At 34.8% G+C, this 20,544-nt stretch overlaps 2 protein-coding genes across 3 annotated transcripts in view; one reads left to right on the forward strand and one right to left on the reverse strand.

Moving 5' to 3' along the window:
* LOC126973884 (ski oncogene) overlaps window positions 1–20,544 on the reverse strand; it is a 91,251-nt gene that overhangs the window by 27,698 nt on the left and 43,009 nt on the right. The gene's annotated exons all lie outside the window — the stretch shown is intronic.
* Window positions 1,148–4,328, forward strand: LOC126973864 (zinc finger BED domain-containing protein 4-like). The gene is made up of 2 exons (XM_050821215.1): window positions 1,148–1,952; window positions 2,519–4,328. Exons 1-2 carry the CDS (start codon window positions 1,733–1,735, stop codon window positions 4,222–4,224), a joined length of 1,926 nt encoding a protein of 641 aa, XP_050677172.1. The 5' UTR covers window positions 1,148–1,732; the 3' UTR covers window positions 4,225–4,328.

Consider the following 20,544-nt stretch of genomic DNA (forward strand, 5'->3'; position numbering starts at 1 on the left):
GGATGTGGCGCCGGATGTTATGAGGGAAAATATTTGGAAATTGGGAAACGGAGGAAGTCGTATTTTTCGCTACAGATACTTAAAATTAGAACTGAAGTGAAGAATAATATTTACGATTTTTTTTCTAGCATCTGTTTTTTATGATATTATGCATAATATAGATCCGAATAGAACGCGACTTTTCAGCGATCCGTAGGCGTCAGTTTATTGGGTGAAAAGTATTTTATGCACGAATTCGCCATTGGACACGAATCCCAAGAAGAATATATGGAATCTGGAGAGAGATTGAGAGAGTATCTACTGCAAGTACGAAATATTGACAGCAGTGCTTCAAGCTTATATAAATGACAATGAGCGATACATATCATCATTGTCATCATCAGCTGGAAGACGTCCACTGCTGGACAAAGGCCTCCCCAAAGATCTCCACGAGGATCGGTCCTGCGCTGCCTTCATCCAACGTATTCCGTCGATCTTGACCAGATCGTCGATAGGTACGTGGTCACCTTTCGAGGATATTACTGCCCCAACGGCAATCTGTCCGTCGAACTATGTGCCCTGCCCACTGGCACTTCAGTTTCACAATCATTTGGACTGTGTCGGTGATTTTAGTTCTCCTACGGATCTCGTCATTTATAATTTATTTTCCTAACCCTTATAGTGACTATTAAAATATAATCAAAATACATCGGGATGCCATTGTTCAGCTCTACTGAGCACAGATCAACAGTTATACATGAAGTTTTTGCCAACTACCCGCGTTCAAGCATCGTTACACCAATTATAAGTTTTTGTTGAACCGCTTCCGAAACACTGTGGCTTTTCTGAGTGTTTTTTTTTGGTAGGTCGTCCGTTAAGGGCCTTCATTTAGAATATATTGAAACTGCATTGGAGTGGCGTTTTGACGTGACTGGTACAGTGAGGGATATATATACCTAACTGGCTATAAGCTTCGCAAAACACCAAGGTAATGATTTATCTAAATACATTGTATAATGAAATCGTAACAAAATATAAACTGTAAATTGTTTTTTCTTAAATACTTGATGTCTGTTTAATGTCCGTAAAAAACGCAAACACAACTTAATAGATTTCAAATTTTGGATGAATATTAATTACCATGAGATCGGGAGAGTATAATTATAGGCCAGGGATGTTGCGAACATTCGCATCTGCATCCGCAAATGCGGAACATCCGCATTGTTTTGGACATCTGCATCTGCTTCCGCATCCGCATTAATCAATGCGAATGTTCATGCGGATGCGAATATTATACAAGTAGCGACAAGAAAGAAATTGGGCGGGGCCGGTGATTGACGCGTGCCGGTCGCACGTGACAATAACCAATGGGAGCGAAGAAATTAGTGACAAGATTCGACACGTTTGTTTGTTTTCGCTAGTGCATCATTTGTTTGTTCCTTTCCTTGCAAGTGGAAGTGAATAAATACGTGTTTGTTTGCGTTGTGAAGTGAAAGTGAACTACTTATCGTATCATAAAGATAAATAGGTATTTTTAATGTTATTGTGATACAGTGTGTAAATAAGAAGAGTTTACAAGAAAACTTTATATTATTTAAGACTAATATCCATAAGATCACAGGGTAACTTCTATTATATTACGCCGGTAATACGTTTTATTGTAGGAAAAAATATCGTTTTATGACGAAATTCGTTATTTTTCCAGTGTGATTCCCGTTATTGATAGTTTATCTATCTAACTATTTAGTCAACAATGTCACCACCGACCAAAAGTAATGTATGGGATTATTTTGAACCAAATAAAGAAGACCAGGATAAAGCTGATTGTAAAATATGCAAAAAAAGCTACTCTCGCAAGGGCCGCACCACGTCGTCTTTAAAAAACCATCTTAAGTCGATGCACTCAGAAGAATTTTCTACATTTGAGAACATTAGTAAAGAAAAAAAATTACAACAGATGAAATCTGACGCAAGTAAGTTTCATAATTAATAGTTTTAATTAATTAATATTTACTTGAGGCATTGTTTGGTTAGTTTAATAAAAGAATAGTTTTAGTTGTGGTTTATTGGCTAAGTTTCCACTCAATATTATAGTTATTTGCTGTCATATAAAACGTCAGTTGTAAAAAGACTAATATATGTAATTCATTTATCTACTTTTTTATTGTTTCAAAATAAAACAACCTGTACATAAATGTATATTTTTAATATGATATTAAAATATGAATAGTGAATTACTTAACTCAAAAACTATTCGGCTGATTGCAAAAATTTTATCACTATCAAAAAGTGTACCTTTTCTTTTTAGTGTAGTTTAGCTTCACGCTATATTTAATGTTAATGCCAGAAAACATTAGGGATCCTTCCTTCTTATAAATATTTATAAGGAATAAACTCCTTTTATTTTTATTTTTTGCAATATAAGTTGGACATTTGATAGAAAGGTTTTCTGGTGTTTTAAAATGTCCTCACTTTTTAATTACTTTTAAGTAAATAGTTTTTTACAACGAAAATTTTTATTTATTTGTGTATTTTTCAGATAAAGTTACCACTCCTCTGCAAGAATCAAAGAAACAACTTTCATTAGAGGAAATGGTTCTAAAAGAAAAGAAGTGGGACGTCAATAACTTGAATTCTAAAAAAATTGATAAACTCATTGGAGAAATGATTGCACTTCAAAATTTGCCGTTTAATTTTGTTGAAGGGCTAGGTTTTCGTAGACTGATGCAAGAATTAGCACCAAGATATAACTTTAGGGGACGCAATTTTTTTACAGATTTTGTATGCAAGGAATTATATAGCAAAGTGGCTCAAAAAGTTAAAGGATTAATCGAAAATTTTGATAACATGTCGTTTACGTCTGACATTTGGTCGGATCCTAGCTCAAACGCTTCTTTGCTTAGCCTGACTTGCCATGGAATTGCAGAAAACTTTGATAGATCATCGATAATATTGAAATGTGAGACATTTGACGGCCGTCACACTGGTGACATAGTTGCTGAAAAATTCAGTAACATGCTTTCTGAATGGAACATTAAAAAACAACAACTGCATTGCCTAATCAGAGATGAAGGGTCTAATATGAAACGAGCCGCGCGATTAGCAGCATTAAATGATATAGACTGTACTGTTCACAAGATACAACTGGCTATCCGTAGTTGTTTAGGTTCTCAAGAAAACATAAAAATACTAAAACAAAAATGTAAGAGAATTACGACCCATTTCAATCACTCTACCATTGCCCAGAAACAACTGCAATCAATTCAGGACAGACTGAATCAACCGCACCTGAAAGTGTTTCAAGATTGTGTAACACGATGGAACAGTACATTCTACATGTTCGAGCGTTTTTCAAAGATAAAGGATGCTCTGAGCCTTTACATGAATGATAATGAAATTGACCCTATTCTACCAGAAGAATGGAAAATGATTGAAAGTTTCATTCAATTACTGGGACCTTTTGAGGAAGCAACACGGGAACTGAGCAGCTCTTCTGCTCTTATTTCATCTGTGATACCGATAATACAAATGCTTGAAAAAAAAGTTGATGACTATTTATATTTAACAAGATCGCAAGAGTTTGATCCGATTCGTCAGGCTGTAACGACTTTGAAAAACGAACTTTCTACAAAGTTTTCTAGCTTGGGAGAAAACAATTTATATACCATCGCTACCTACTTAGATCCTCGCTATAAGCACAAATTTTTCACACCGGTGACTGAAGAAAAGATTAAAGATGACATTTTAAAAATGATAAATATTGAGAATGACAATTTTGAATCAGTTAATACCAATGCCAAAAGGGCTAAAATAACTGATTGCATGGAAAATGAAACAGAACAACTAGGACCAGGGACTTCAGGTTTCAACAAAAAGCCATGCTTAAAAAACGACCTGGCTATGATGTTAGATTCGTCGAGTGAAGACGAAAGTCAAGATGAGCCAGAAAATAGTAGCGTTGAAGCTGTATTAAAAAAAGAGTTACTTGCTTACCGTACTAAAAAAAGAATAAATGTGAGTGAAAATCCTTTAAACTGGTGGAGTGTACATCGAGGGGAATTCAAGGTATTATCGCCGATAGTACGAAGATTTTTATCTGCTCCACCGGGCAGTGTTCCTAGCGAACAACTATTTAGTAGCGCGGGATTAATTTACGAACCTCTGCGTAACAGACTAGAACCAGAAAAGGCGGCAATACTACTCTTCATCAAGTATAATGCTCCTATTTTTAAATTCAACTACTGATATAAAAAACAGAAGGTGTTCAGTTACATTATACATGACTTATATTTTTAACATAAAAATAAGTACTTAATTATGTTTGATTACAATAAAAATGTTAATAATTACGTTGTCATTGTTTTAATTCTTCATGGATAGACTTTATTTACATAATATCTTATACATCCGCATCCGCATCTGCATCCGCGGATGTGAGCCTGCTAAACTCCGCATCCGCATCCGTATCCGCGGATGTGAAAATATCGGCATCTGCAACATCCCTGTTATAGGCTATGTCATATTAACGCTATATTATATATCAACGTCGCGGGAAACAACTATATTATTAATAAGTAAAACTTTTTGAAATCTATAGTTGTTTAGATAAAACTCTCAAAAGATGGCGCTAACTATGAGGCTTGATATTCTAAACGCGCTAACACTATTTTGTTGTATTTAGTTAGGTCACCCTATTTATTTTGATTGAATTATCCCAGCGGAAACTCCATAGGGAGTGCCGCTTTCGCCTCTCTCTCCCCATGAGAAGGTCGCCTTCGATGTAGGCTTAGAGGGCACCTGCCCAAAGCCAACTGCAGGTGGTGTTTAGTGGGTAGGCACCTAGGTTTCACGTGAGTCCCACATAACCAACGCAGACTTAGGCTGCGTTGGTATGCATGAGCATTCACCACCTCCCTCCCGTCGTTATCCCGGAGGGTAGCCCATTCCCTTGCTTGGGCGCAAAAAAAAAAAAAAAAAAAAAAAAAAAAAATTGATTGAATGACTCAGACCCTTCAACGTAATTGATTTCATACCATTCATACACATCAAAGGAGATCTTCTTAAGATTATTGTACAATAGTTGATTTACAACTTTCACCTAAATTTCTCCCAAAATATTGTATCATAATAGTATAATCATAATTAATACGAAGACAATATTACTGTGCAGGACGCAAGATTTTATGCTTCAATTGGTGAAGATTGTACTAATTTTGTTGTCGTATCAACTACCTGCTTCAACATTGATTCTTTTTTCAACAGAAAAAGTGACAAGTGATAGTAATTGATACGCCCTGCCCGTTACAAAGCAGTGCCGCTTTGTAAACTTGATGGAAACTATAATTCTGAACGGCGGGGTCGCAATTACGCTGGTCATTTTGAAATAAGATGTTAAGTCTCACTGACCCCCAGTTATTATCACTAGCTGCGGCGCCCTTCAAGCGAAACACAACAGTCTTGCATTATACTGCTTGATGGCAGAAAAAGGCGCAAATATGATACCCACCAACGTATGCAAAGAAACCGCCAACTCACAAAAAAAAATACCCATCAACGCTTTAAGGCCGCTATCCCAAGAAATCGCTAAAATAGCGCATAATTGAAACCATTCCTTAACTGTTTAGTTTAAAAATAATTACCTGTCTGCAGAGTATGAGAAGAAAATTAATTTTTTCTTCACATTTCTATCCTTAACAGACAATGCGAAAAAAATTACCAAAGTATCACTATCTTTTACAGTTGGAGCCTGATGTTAATCATTCAATCTAGATAAAAATTGTATGAAAAATTATTTACTGTTTACTAATACTATTTAACATGACACAGTTTTCTTATTTTTGTAAAGAAAAATGTTATTATATTTGTAATAAATTAATAATGCTTCTATTTATGAATTAGAACAATGGCGATCTTGTGTGAGAGAGGTAACCTAGCTCCGCTCGATTGCTCAAGGCCATTGCCTCGGTCCCGAGCCTTAAGAATTTTAAACTCCTGGAATGTTGTCGGTGAATCTCTGATCCAAAAAGCAGCAACGTAACAAAAAAAGTTCAGAATTATTTTATATCAAGATTTTGAAATTCTAATGTTGTTTTTATGTCGATACAATTTATTGTGCGATTCATTTCATCAAAGACCTCGAGCTGTTTTTAAGGTCTCTGTTAGAGGGCGAAGCGAAACAAGTATGTAAAAATCGTAGCAAGTGGAAAGAAGTAGTCTCTGCCTACCCTTACGGGAAAGAGGTGTGATTGTATGTATGTATGTTAGAGTTTTTTATCAGCGGGGGCTCCTTTGCACCGGGGTCCGGCTAGATTTTGAGTACCACAACGGCGCCTATTTCTGCCGTAAAGCAGTAATGTGTAAGCATTACTGTGTTTCGGTCTGAAAGAGAAATTACCGGGCAAATGAGACTTGACATCTTATGTCTCAAGGTAACGAGCGCAATTGTAGAGCCGCTCAGAATTTTTGGGTTTTTCAATAATCTTGAGCGGCACTGCATCATAATGGGCAGGCCGTATCAATTACTATCAGCTGAACGTCCTACTCGTCTCGTCCTTTATTTTCATAAAAAAATAGCATGGATGGCGGTAATCATCACGGCTTAATTTTATATTGAACTAGTATTTGCCTGTTGCATTCAAATTCAAATATTTTATTCAAAATAGGATTTTAAATCACTTATTGAACGTCAAAAACTACCACCCATTCAAAAGAGACTGCCTCAGACCTGAGAAGAATGGGCGCAAGAAAAAGAGCGGGCTTTTTTTTAATATAAAATATGGATTACAACGAGATATCGTACAATAAACATTTATACTTAAAGAACCTGAGGGTGTTCGCTTTATTCCCAGTCCGTGGTGTCATTAAGAAAATCGTTTATGCTATAGTAACCTTTCCCACACTAACGTTTTTTAACAATTCTTTTAAATTTCGTAACACATTTGTTTTGTACATTTTCTGGGATCATATTATAGAAGCATATACATGGCCCAACAAAAGACTTACGAACTTGACCCAACCGAGTAGTAGGCATAACAAGTTTATGTTTGTTCCTCGTGTTAACATTATGAATGTCACAGTTTCTAGAAATTCGTAACTAAAGGTTTTTATCTCAATACTGCCTATCAGCTATTAAGTTAGCATAGAGACATCCCATTCTGCATGCATGCACGCCTCAAAAGGGATTTGCCTTTTCGAGGCGTGCATTAGTAGGACTAGCTGACCCGACAGACGTTGTTCTGTACATAATGAATAAAATACTGTTCTTTTATGAATTTGTCAATAATATTTCATAACATCAAGAATTATTTCGGTAAATGTGCTCCCTGTTGTTATACAAATACAAAAATATTTATTTACAAAACAGAAATGAATCATTAAGGTTTACAATGGACCCCACACTAGGCCAATTATAATAAAATGTTTTAATGGAATAATGAAATGCTTTAATGAAATTCACAGCAGAATTGTCAATGCGTGCGTCACTAAATTCTCTTATAGACACCAAACAAAATAAATTTTGGATATAAAAATAATTTTTGCTTCCAAACTAAAACTACCCTGCCTCTCAAATACGATTAAACTGCACTCCGTGAAGTAATCCCCATTAAAATCTGTTCATTAGTTTAGGAGTTCACTGGAAACAAACATCAGGACACTGGATTTATATATTAATAATATAGGCTAGGCGATCCGAAAAAAATAATGTTTTAAGATTTTGTTTAGGGCTTGGCACCGACTTCAAAGCTAATTAGACTAGGTAAAAAAATTCAAGGCTAGTTATAGTCCAATGATTTATGTCGATATGTTATTGAAATATAAGTAAACGAAAAAGGATAGATTTGTCTACCTCTAGTAATTTAAACTACGGATAGATAGGTTATTAAAAACGGCCGTAAATCGCTGACAACACTTCCGAAAATTAGGTAGCCTTGCAAATAAACGCGGGAAACGTTACACGTGCGAATAAACCAATGTTATGCCGTTAATGTACATGTTACATGTTTTATAGGAGCCGTGAGGAACTTAGCGTAAAATATTAATACCAATTGTATTGTTACTTTAAATATTTTGCTATATTACCTGAGTTTGTTGGCGGAAATCCAAAACAAACTCATCTCTAAATTCCTTAAATTGTTTTGTGATTTATTCGATTTTTTTTTTTCTATCTTATATTATATTATATCTGGAAGAATCCGTTCAGTCTCAGTGTTATCAACAACGTAAAGAAAGGCACTTACAAAATTGGTCTATGAACACGAATCTTACGTCGTTTACCATTTATTGCGCAGAAGTGAATACTAGGGTCTCACTGGCGGAAAGCAGGGTGGGGGGCGACATGTTTCATTTGCACTACAATCAGTGTTCGTCGTGTGTATTTCTGTACTGTATCTACCTAACAATAAAAAACGAATAACGTCCATTCGAGAATTATATCAACCACAATAGATAAACATATAAATAACAATAATAATATATCACACTTAATTGTATTTTGAAATATAAAAAGCTATAAAGTAGATTCCTCAAACAGGGCAGTAAAACGAAGAATTTTTACAGAATTCCTACGCGGTCGCTAGACCGTAATACTTTTAAATTTATTTGACGAGGTAAATCGCTTCCCATTATTTATTTAAAATAATTTATAGAACAAAAGGCATAAAAGGCATTTATTTTCTCAAAATTGATTCCTTTAGAATTATTTTTGATGTTATTTCTAATAACTATTACATACTACTACCGCTTCGGAAACAAATGGCGTTCTGACAGAGAAGAAGAGGCGCAAGCAACTCTCCAAGCATTCTTTTTTGAGCTCTTTTCAATAAGATTTACGACAGCGCCATTTTTTTATAAAACATTTAATTTTATTTATAGATAATGCCTGAACAGTGGCTGGGACTTTATTATAGAAGTGTATACATTTATCCTTAAAGCTATTATGTATCTTATGAAGCCTACTAGAATTAGTTACAAACAATCCCAATTAAAACATCTTTGTAGTTTCGGAGATGGGTTATAATGCGTATTTAATTAATATTGTGTGATTGACAGCTGTCAGTGTCAGAATGACTCAAACACTCGAGAGCGCTTCTTGAGAGACCGTCTGAAAACTTAAAAAATACCTTAGTTTCTTCCTTTGTCTTACTTAAATTATTATTATTATTAATTATGAATCGCAGAATGTTAAAAGGGTTATTGTAGAATTTTTATTTACCAAAGACTTTTTGCGTTACAAAATAAACAAAATATTTTACAAAATATCATCTAACACAAATGTCAGATGCTACTAACTAATTAATTTGGCTCGCGTGCGCCTCAGCTGTATTTCATGCGAGCGGGAATTCATTTCATTTTAGTTCTAAGAATGGCAGCTGAAAGGACAATGTTTTCTCAATGATTCACTCACAAGATTCATTGCCAAATACCAAGCACGTATTTAATATTATTTACTGGAATAGGTGGACAAACGTGCTTTTGGTAAGTGATCACGACGCCGATACTATCATATATATACTTTTCATTTATATAACAAACAACTAATAAAATAATTATAAAAATTAAGAAGGCGAAAACAAAAATGGGCGATTTGCACATTAAAAATTGTCATTTCGAAAACTTTTATGAACTGTATCTATCTTATTCATAAACGCAGTATAAGTTTTTTTTATGAAATGAGGGACAAGAAGAACAGGATGTTCAGCTGATGGTAATTAATACGCCCTGCCCATTACAATGCAGTGCTCCTCAGGATTCTTGAAAAACCCAAAAATTCTGAGCGGCACTACAATTGCGGTCGTCACCTTGAGACGTAAGATGTTTAGTCTGATTTGCCCAGTAATTTGACTAGCTATGGCGCCTTTCAGACCGAAACAGTAAATGTTTACACATTACTGCTTCACGGCAGAAATAGTTGCCATTGTGGTACCCATAATCTAGCGGGCATCCTGTGCAAAGGTAAAAAGGCTTCCCACTGGTAAAAGTTACTCCAAGGTTTTAAATTACTTCTCCCTGTCATGTAATTGTGTAGTGACAAAGGTAAGATAAATACAAAGTTTTAAATTTGGAATAACTTTAAAACAGAATGAGTTACAATTGCACCTGTCTTTTTTTTTCATAAATTAAGTTGCTATTGGCTTCTAATTTCAACAAATGATCTAAGAAGAGAAGTGAAACTGATATTTTTTTTCTCAAGAACACAATATGAGGAAAAGGCATGCACAGCCGTAATATTTTTCCCGCGCTCAGCGTCTAGACAGCAACGTGTCTAGGTCATTCAATATCAACATCGGACACGTGTCAAAGTTACGCAACCAGTTACTCAATATTACGTTTATAATTATTCTCTTTATTCGATTCACATCTGCTGCGGGTGTTTACATGACATCTGTCAATTGCAGATGAACACGATTACGCAGTAGACAACCCGGTTAGCACAAAAGATGAACTACCTTGAGTCATGGCTGTATGATGTTCGTGCCATTGCCTTTTGCGTCCTGAAACTTACTGAAGAGTATCATCTGCAAGCAGACTAGGTTACCAGTGACTTTTTGTTTAGAACTATAATTTCTGCAGATGTTTACTCATTTGACAGTTTTTTCCATAAAGTAAACACAACTGTGTACTTATACGATGAATGATACGAGTAGTTTACATAATATTAACTAACATAGTTTTTGACTGGACAGAGATAAAATTGTCAGCGCAGGCGGGGACTATTCTGTGAACCGCTTTTTGAGTAGGTAGGATACTTATTACTAACTTTTATCGGTTGCACTTAAAATTTCAATTGTGGTACGTATAATAGGCGTACATATAAGGGAAATAAACACACTGTATTTTGTGGTATTTAGTGGGCATTTTTGTATGTGCTTAGGATCAATATCTTAGTAAGACAAGTTTACCTACGAATCTGCCATCACACGAGTAGCAAGCACTTCAAGAGCGGTCTATCATCAGACTTTATACTTATAAAAAAATCAACATTGATGCCGGCTAGATCATGGGTACCGAAACGGCACAAATTTCTGTCGTGAAGCAGTAATGTGTCAGCAAAACTGTGTTTCGGCCTGAAGGGCGCCGTAGCTAGTGAAATTACTGGGCAAATGAGGCTTGACATCTTATGTCTTAAGGTGACGAGAGCAGTTGTAACTTGTAGTGCTGCTCAGAATTTTTGGGTTTTTCAATAATCTTGAGCGGCACTGCATTGTAATGGGCAGGGCGTATCAATTACCATCAGCTGAACGTCCTGCTCGTCTCGTCCCTTATTTTTTTTATGGAATAGTTTTTCAAAATCGACGACATTTTGAGATTAACGTATACAAAAGAAAACACATTAGTATGGATATAGATTTAACACATTCTATTCTATAAATATATACATATAAAAAAAAAACCATTGAGTCATTCACACTTTCATGTAAATTAACTTACGTTCTGTTAATTATTTAAAAACACTTCACGAACGGCAAGACCATTAAATGGATCGTAAAATATCAGAAGAGCCCAAGATTCTGATGATTGCATGACTCATCAACTGGGCTGGTGCCAAGATAATTAAAAAAAACAACTGAATCTCTTAATTTCATCTCAGCGTGGTTTTGGTGATATACAAAAAAGGATCAGATGGAAATCTTCCAAGGACCACAGCCCAGTGGTTTAACCCTGTGCTGGGAGAACTGGGGTGGAACATTTGTAGGATGATCATGATTTATGAGTGTTTGCTTCCGGGTTATGCATGTTTATATAATTTTAATAATAATAATAATATTAACACACTATTTACACAAATTATCTTGCCTAAAGTTAAGCATATATAGCCTGTACTATACCTACCTACAAGACAACGATATATTTAATACAATATACTTACTTAAACATACATGACTCCGAAACAAACATCCATATTCATCATATAAATGCTTGCACCTACCGGCATTCGAATCCGGGACTCTAGCTTAGTAGGTAGGATCGCTAACCACTCGGCTATACAGGTCGTCATAATAATTATTATGTCTTCTTATTTATATTCTATTAAGCATATCTGTAGTAGCTCAGTAGCTAGATTATTTGTGTGAAAGGGTCAGATGGAAAACGAAGGGTTCCATAGTTCAACAACCACATAACCCAGTTGTTCTTGACCTTGTCTATTGAGCCATAGATCCCGGGATCGAACTCCGGAAGATGCATACATGTGTATGTTTCCGAGTTAGGATGTTTATATGTATTTATGTATGTTAAAGTAGGTAAGTATATTTTATTAAATACTAGTTATTGTACACCCGACAGACGTTGTTCTGTATATAATAAATAAAATAATGTTTTTATATGAATTTGTCAATAATATATCATAACATCAACAATTACTTCGTAAAATATGCACCCTGCTGTTGTAATGAAATTGTTTCACAGCAGAACTGTCAAACCGTGCGTCAATAAATTCTCTCATAGAAAATATGTCCATACAAAACAAATATCGGACGACGGGGGACACACCAAAGAACAACAAAATTGTTGTTTTTATTTAATTCCGAACACTTTCATATTTATTCACCTTTTAAACCTACCCTGGGCTTCCACAAATAATTGGCCAAATCGGTCCAGCCGTTCTCGAGTTAAGCGAGACTAACGAACAGCAATACATTTATATATCTATAGATATCATTGTCTTGTAGTTGCAATCCATAGCACAGGCTAACCCTAGTTTGGGACAAGATAATTTGTGAAAAAGTTTGTCGGTATTAAAAAAAAATAACCCGTCGCGTCTGAAAAAGGGTAACTAAAGCAGATTAATATAATCTATTTAATCGATTTTTAGAATTCTGAGAACACTATAATAGTACACATCTTGTACACACAAATTTTAATGATTTTTGCTCTCAAGTGCACTCGGATATCGAAAAAAAAAAAAGAAAGGAGAGCAATTTATACAAATAATTTCTCTTTGGGCCTATTGCGGAAATTAGTAATCCACGCAGAGGAAGACGCAGGAAGAAGCTTATATTTAATCATTATAAATATTATAAATCAATCAGTGAAGCGACGACTCTATGCAACGCCAAGTGATCCAGCCGTTCACAGAGTACCGGGTCCCCGACAATTCGAGCTGCTCTGCGTTGCACGTGGTCAAATTGTACGAGGTCAAATGATACTCGGGTGCATTTATCGAAAATTCCTTTAACAGAAAGTGTCCTTTCATGGTCCGCAGTGTATTCTGTAAATTTATGATGTTTTTTTTCCAAACAAGAAGGGAGAACTAAGATAAATCAAATTTACAATCTTAACTACATCAGTTCTTAACTACAGAGATTCGAATTCATTTTAAAATACGCATCCCAAGCCAAACTCGCAAATAAAAATATATAAATTATATGGTGGTTTAATTCGTGAAACTAACCAATGAAGATGTAACAGTTTCCGAGAACAAATTACACTTGAATAACACTTTCACTTTAAATTAATTTGGCGATTGTGCGCGACACACAGCAGGTGTGTGGACGTGGGACGTAGGGTTGCCATCTTTCGACGTTCACATAATGTTGGACCTTTGCCAATGTCATTTGTGGACAGATTAAAAATAAAACTGTCACACGTGGATGGGAACAGATTATATTAAGAGTTATTGACAAAGGCGCGAAACGAGTCCAGAGTCAAGCAGGTGCCGAGCGCCGATTAATTTTTTACACGCTATTTATTAGCTTCACCTGTATGTATGTTTGTTTGTAACAGACTCATTTGGCCGCGATTTTGATTTATAGAGGACCGATGACAACAAGTTACGTTCCCGCGCATTTTTTTGTAAACCTTTGTTTAGAATGTTCGAGAAGTTTAGAAATATACCATTATTCGCCTTAATTCCACTTATGTATATTGTATTAAGCATCTCATAAGCACTCACACTACATGCTAGGTATGCTTTGTTTACGGCTAGATTATTTTTATGAAAGGGTCAGACGGAAAACGAAGGGTTCCATAGTCAAACAACCACATAGCCCATGTTATATTAACATAAATGTTACTAACATAATACAAAACAGACACTAGAGTTAGATTTATAGATTGCACTTTACTTGAAAGTCCTTATCCCGAGCCAAACATCTACATCAATGCATTTCCAAAATTAAAAAGTAAAAAAAAAATTACCTAAATGCTTACCTTTGGGTTTGCCAGCATGGGCGGCAGTGATCATCAAAATGTTGTAAACAAATGTTGGAAAAGAAACATTTTCTACTTTTTGGTTACGGTATGCATGTTTAAATGTATGATATATAGTAATGTGCAAATAAAATTTGAAAATGAACGATGCGGGATTCGAACCCAAGACCTCCGGCGTTCCGTGCCGGTGCTCTAACCAACTGAACCAACCGTTCGTGTACCGCCTCATTATAAAATTCTGTTTGCTTTGTTCAACTCTCAGGTTGTGGCTTCATCTACAGGATCTACTTTACAGTTGATAACCTGCTCAACCCCAATATTTGCATATCAGGGAATTGACTTGAGATGTCGCTCTTGTAAATATAATAATGTGTATTTTTAATTTAACAGTGAATCTAATAGGGCAATTGATTAAGGAAAATTAAGTCCACATAAGTCTATAAACAGTAACAGTTGGACCAAAAAAATATTAAATCAGTCCATACCCAAAAAACCATCGAATTGCAAACCTACTCTTGTCTTTGAAGTCGGTTGGAAAAAGGGATAAGTACCTACTTATCAACGTATCAAGCAGCCTAGCGAAACTCTTAGAAAAAAGCGATTCACTCTCTCATTGTATGAAACTTGCAGTCATTGATAGATTGACAGATGACGGCTATAATCTTGTAACAAAAGGAATTGAAATCCACTACGTTTTGAGAAACTGTTCGCTTTTAAACTTAGCCGGATTATACTTTGTATTACTTTAATTACTGCTTGTCAAACTTATGTCAAATGACTGCACGTTTCATAGTAAACTAAATTTAAATTTTTACTTAGGCAGTCCTGCCTCGTATTAAGTAGTTTTTACATCCTCTTTCTTTGTTGTCATGGGTAATGTTCATATTATATTTAAAAGGCATAAAAAGGCATTTATTTTCTCAAAATTTATTCCTTTAGAATTCTTTTTGATGTCATTTCTAATAACTACTAGATACTACTACCGCTTCGGAAACAAATGGCGCTCTGAGAGAGAAGAAGCGGCGCAAGAAACACTCCCAGCATTCTTTTTTTTGCGCTCTTTTCAATAAAAATATACAATTTTGTACAGTCATTTTTATCGCTAAAAATAATCACAATCCCAGGTTGTCCGATCATTTAGATATTCAGCAGTGGAGTAATAGGATTTATGACAGAGCCATTTTTTATAAAACATTTAAATTTATTTATAGATAATGCCTGAACAGTGGCTGGGTCTTTATTGTAGAAGTGTATACATTTACCCTTAAAGATATTACGTATCTTATGAAGCCTACTAGAATTAGTTACAAGCAATCCCTTATTTCTAGTGTTATAATAATGAAAACCACTATTTAGAGCAAAAAGGTGACGATTTTTGTGAACGAATATAGCAATTATCAATGTCTAAACTATTTTATTTACTTTCCCGCTCAATTGCGCAGTATTCATCTTTCACCAAAGAGTACATACATAATGGTAAACAATATCATTTGCTTTTGCTCGTTGACAGTAAAGTTCGTCCACCCCGCGGGGGTTCACAGTCCACACGACTGCTAAGTGCTAATTCTGTAGCACCGCCATTGCTTTTATTGCGAACTATTCTTGCTGCAAAGCGTTGACATTTTCCAACTGAGCAGACAGGGGTTCTCAACAATTGGAAGATTAATGATATTTTGATTATTATTATTTTTTAGAAATAGCAATGACAGCACATATTTGATTAATCTTTTTATCTCAAAAAAAATGCTGGGAGAGTTTCTTGCGCCGCTTCTTCTCTCTCAGAGCGCCATTTGTTTCCGAAGGGGTAGTAGTGTCTAGTATATTAGACATTACATCAAAAAGAATTCTATAGGAATCAATTTTGAGAAAATAAATGCTTTTTATGCCTTTCGACAAAAGTTCAGCCTTCTCCTCACGAAAACGTTTAATATTTTTTGGCATAACAATAATCAAATATCCATTGTTATAATTATCAAACGCATATGTACTATGGTCGTGCGATGTTAGTGGTATAATCAATAATAGTGTCAAAATAATTTAAATATATATATATATATATATATATATACATATATATATTGTATAGTATCATGAGAAAAATAAAAAATAATATACTTAATGTGCTAAGTGTGTAAAAAACAAAATGTTTACAACACCTGCCCACTGAGTAGATGAACCTTACCTACAGTTTTAAGTGAATGTTGTTTTTGATGAATTATGAATAGCTTGCGACGGCTGCGGCGGCGCGAGTAACTCTGGAGACTACATAATATTATATTCATTCAATCTGCCTTAACAGCTATTTACATACAAACGTTCTCGACTGTTTTTTCTTTGATTTTTAACCCTAAATCAATTTTTTCAAATAAGATTATGATCATTAATGTAGTTGTGTCTGTCTGTTCTGTCTGTTTTTTTTTAAGTATTTGGGCGCGATGAGGAAAAGAGATGAGTGTAACTAATTGTGTTGCACGCGCATACTGACATCTAAAAATAACAATATGACGTTAAAAATATGGGGGGGTAAGGGGGAGAACGACAGTAACATCTCATCGGCCCCAACTGTCAACCTCACCTGCCCGCGGTGCCGGTGCGGTTGAGGATTGACCGAGGTGAAGTTCCGGGTCTTTTTAATTCTCATTCAATTCTTCACTGAGAATTCCCTTACAATCATGAACACATGTTTCAAGAATTACTGGAGGAGACTCAATACGTGGATAATGCCAGGAGACCAGGCTAGGAACCGAAACACTTTTTAAAGGATTAAAACGCGTGTAACTGTAACTGTGTTTTTACATTAGCTTTTGCGTACCTAAAAGTTACATTTTTATTATTTTTATTATTTAACCCGATGTTTCGTGATCTTTTCAGAGCACGTTTTCAGAGGGAATGCAAAAACACAGTTACTACGACACGCGTCTTAATCAAATAAAAAGTTTTTTTTTTAAATAAATTTCACAATTTAATATTTGTTGATAGGAAAAGGCTGCGAATATTGTGTTAGTTAATTTGTTTATAAGATTCATAAATCATTGATGATAATACAATGTAATAATTATTAGACTTATTGTATTATTTTTTTGCGGTGTATGTAGATGATGCAGCTACTGTACTCAATAACTTTTGTATTAATTTACATTTACTTATTTGACATACTTATGTAAGGCACTGTCTATTTGACGTTTGAGTATGTTTCTTGCATCATTTTACATATTATATTATTGTAATTGAAATGATTTTTAAATCAATGGAAATGTTGAATCTTGACATTAAAGAATAAAGAGTGGCAATGAGTTTCTTGCTACTTCTTCTCATTAGCTCAACCCTTTACGAAGTAGCGGTAGATTCAATTAGAAAAATACTTTTTTGACATTCATAAGTGTCATTTCCGTGACCCCTACATGAATAAAGTGATTTTGATTTGATTTTATCCAAAAACTTACAATTAAATCTCGGTACTGCTTTGTGCATTCAAATAGTTGAGGGCTTACCTGAAACGAACAAAAAACACATTAACATTTCATCCTTCTTTCTCGAAAATGTGGTGAATTAAATAAATCAGCAATAAATTTATTTAATAACGTGATAATTAAGAACAAACACTACTGGGTAATGATTTACTTCGAGAGAGATTCTACTACTAGACTTAGACTACAAAAACATTATTCCAATATTTCTGTATCTAAATGGCAAAAAATTATTTGACGATCCATATAGCCGAATGGTTAGTGACCCTGACTACTAAGCTAGAGGTCCCGGGTTCGAATCCCGGTACGTGCAATCATTTATATGATGAAAATGGATGTTTGTTACCGAGTTATGGATGTTTATAAGTATTTATGTATGTTTAAGTAAGTATATTGTATTAAATATATCTTTGTCTTGTACCCATAATACAGCTACAGGCTATGCCTAGTTTGGGTCATGATAATTTGTGTAAAAGTTTGTCATTACTTATTATTTATTTAAATAAGTATTCAAAAGTATTTTTTGACTCATTAACCTATGTTTATGTTATGTTACTTTATTTCGAAAATTATCTATATAAATAAAAGAAAACTATTTAAAATAGTTCGCATTCGTTTAGAAATGTTATTGGCATGCATCTTAAGATCATAAATGAAAAATAGGCATTGAAATTGAACTATATAGAAACTATTTTCATAGATCTAATAAAAAATAAATGATGACTGATAACATTTATTGCTATTATTATTAATAGTTGCTACCCAAATTATTATCAAAATTTAATAATAAGTATCCTAACAATATGGAAACAAATACTTAAAGCGCGTTTTAAAGTAGGTACATACATACTGATGCTAGCATCTATCGGCAAACGATGTACACATACATACTGACTATATTGACTCTTTTGCAATCTATCTCGAACAACGATGATCGCAATTACTTATTAATTCACCATTATTTTATTTATTTAACTGAAAACTTCTTTATCATCGTTGTGATTTGAAAGTCGATAAAACGAAAAAGCGACAGTATTAAGATCAGACACATCAATTCATAATATTTAACATGGGAGATAATGAGATAGGAAGCATAATACAATGTTTTGGTACCAGGCGATCATAGTTAAAGAAGAGATTGTCTTAAGTATGGCGCGAGTATACCTTAATACATTCTGACTCCAAGCGCACGACGCATTACTACATAGATACCAGTAGATCATATTATTATATATATAATTGGTGGTAGTAATGTCTTTCATAGCGATTTAAATCATGTATCATCCTAGCAACACGTACCAGGAATTCATATGCAGTTTAGAGGTTCATGCAGGTACCATGCAGGTTTCACTTCTAACATGTGTACTTTGTACGCATGCAATTTTTTTTCTAGTTACAATTTCTTTTCTAACCCGTGAACATAAGTAAACACACAATTTTTTTATGTTTTTGATTTCCAAGTGCTAAAGTACTTCAAACATTGGTTAAAACGGCTTAATCATATAAGCCGCAAACCAGTCCGACACAAAATATTTACTTCCAGTTCACTTTTAAAAATTTCGTACCAATTTTTGCTCGGAACTGCATTTGTCCTTATCGCATATTCATATCATCATATAGGGGAGTGTTCCAAAGAGCTGTTTAACCTGATTCCTGGATATCATCCCCACCATCTGGATGTGTGGCGGTTCTCCACAGTGCGGTTTTCAAGGAGCTTTCTTCCTCGTACTACATAGCTGTGGAATGAGCTTCCTTGTGCGGTGTTTCCGCGACGATACGACATGGGTACCTTCAAAAAAAGCGCGTACACCTTCCTTAAAGGCCGGCAACGCTCTTGTGATTCCTCTGGTGTTGCAAGAGAATGTGGGCGGTGGTGATCACTTAAGGTGACCCGAACGCTCGTTTGCCCTCCTATTCCATAAAAAAAATAATGTTGTCTCACCCGCGCTAGCGCGACAGAGATATTTCTTTTGAAACCTCAAATCTGACAAAGGCCTCAGCTAGTTCTAGACATGCCCATTATGGCATCAAGATCGTTTTTGACAGAAAAAACGGCAGCTATACCTCAAGCACAGCACAGTTCGGTTATATATATATGATGTTCGTTTCATTGTTGATGGATGTTTGTTTCAGAGTCATGGATGTTTATAATATATTAGTATATTATATTAAATATAACGATGACTGAGATTATATACATAAACATTTATCTATAAAACCCGTTGGGTTAAAAGCGCTAGAGGCGTTATCTCTACGATTCGAATTGCGCATCGGCCTTATGTGTTCATACAAATAAAAAAAAATACAGAATTTCAGATCGTAAGAATGCATTGACAAGGTCAGTTTTACTATCACATGCTGTATATATAAAATTAAACAGACCGCCATTTCATATACTACATAATATTTTAGTATTCAGAACATGTCCTATTACAACAACTTATCTCACAATACCTCGTCGAAAGAATACAATTACACTTGACTTATCTTAATTGAAGACTTTCCGTGCCTTGACGACAACTCGTTGGAATCGTGTTTGGACACAGTTTAATCAAGAATAGTTTGTCAATGGATCCAAACACAGGGCCTATAAACCCGCTGTGAATTATTGAATGAATTGACATAGAATTGTTGATACAATTTAATATCCTGCTAAGCAATTTGAGGTAGAGAGCGCCTTTAAGATGCCGAACATTTGTTGAAACGTTAACATAAAATTTATATATTAATTTGACGTAATGCGGGCCTGCACTTTGATTCCTAAAGAAAAATTTACCAGCTGTGACCGGCAAAGCATGTAATAAATTCTAAAGCCCGAAAATGAGTCCACTTTAATTAAATCCTTACAATCTATGTCGCTAATCTTAAGCTAGACCGGTAAAAGTAAAACTAGAGGTTAACTAATCTACCGGCTTTTACAGTGTCTTAAGGCTAGAGACCGAGCCAAGGG

The sequence above is a fragment of the Leptidea sinapis genome, chromosome 30, assembly GCF_905404315.1.
Source record: "Leptidea sinapis chromosome 30, ilLepSina1.1, whole genome shotgun sequence".
NCBI classification, from domain to species: domain Eukaryota; kingdom Metazoa; phylum Arthropoda; class Insecta; order Lepidoptera; family Pieridae; genus Leptidea; species Leptidea sinapis.

What these genes read in the sequence shown, in the direction of transcription:
- LOC126973864 (XM_050821215.1), top strand. Translation starts at nt 1,733, where the DNA reads ATGTCACCACCGACCAAAAGTAATGTATGGGATTATTTTGAACCAAAT. An exon ending in ACAGATGAAATCTGACGCAA is followed by an intron (nt 1,953 to 2,518) that starts GTAAGTTTCATA and finishes TGTATTTTTCAG; the next exon opens with ATAAAGTTACCACTCCTCTG.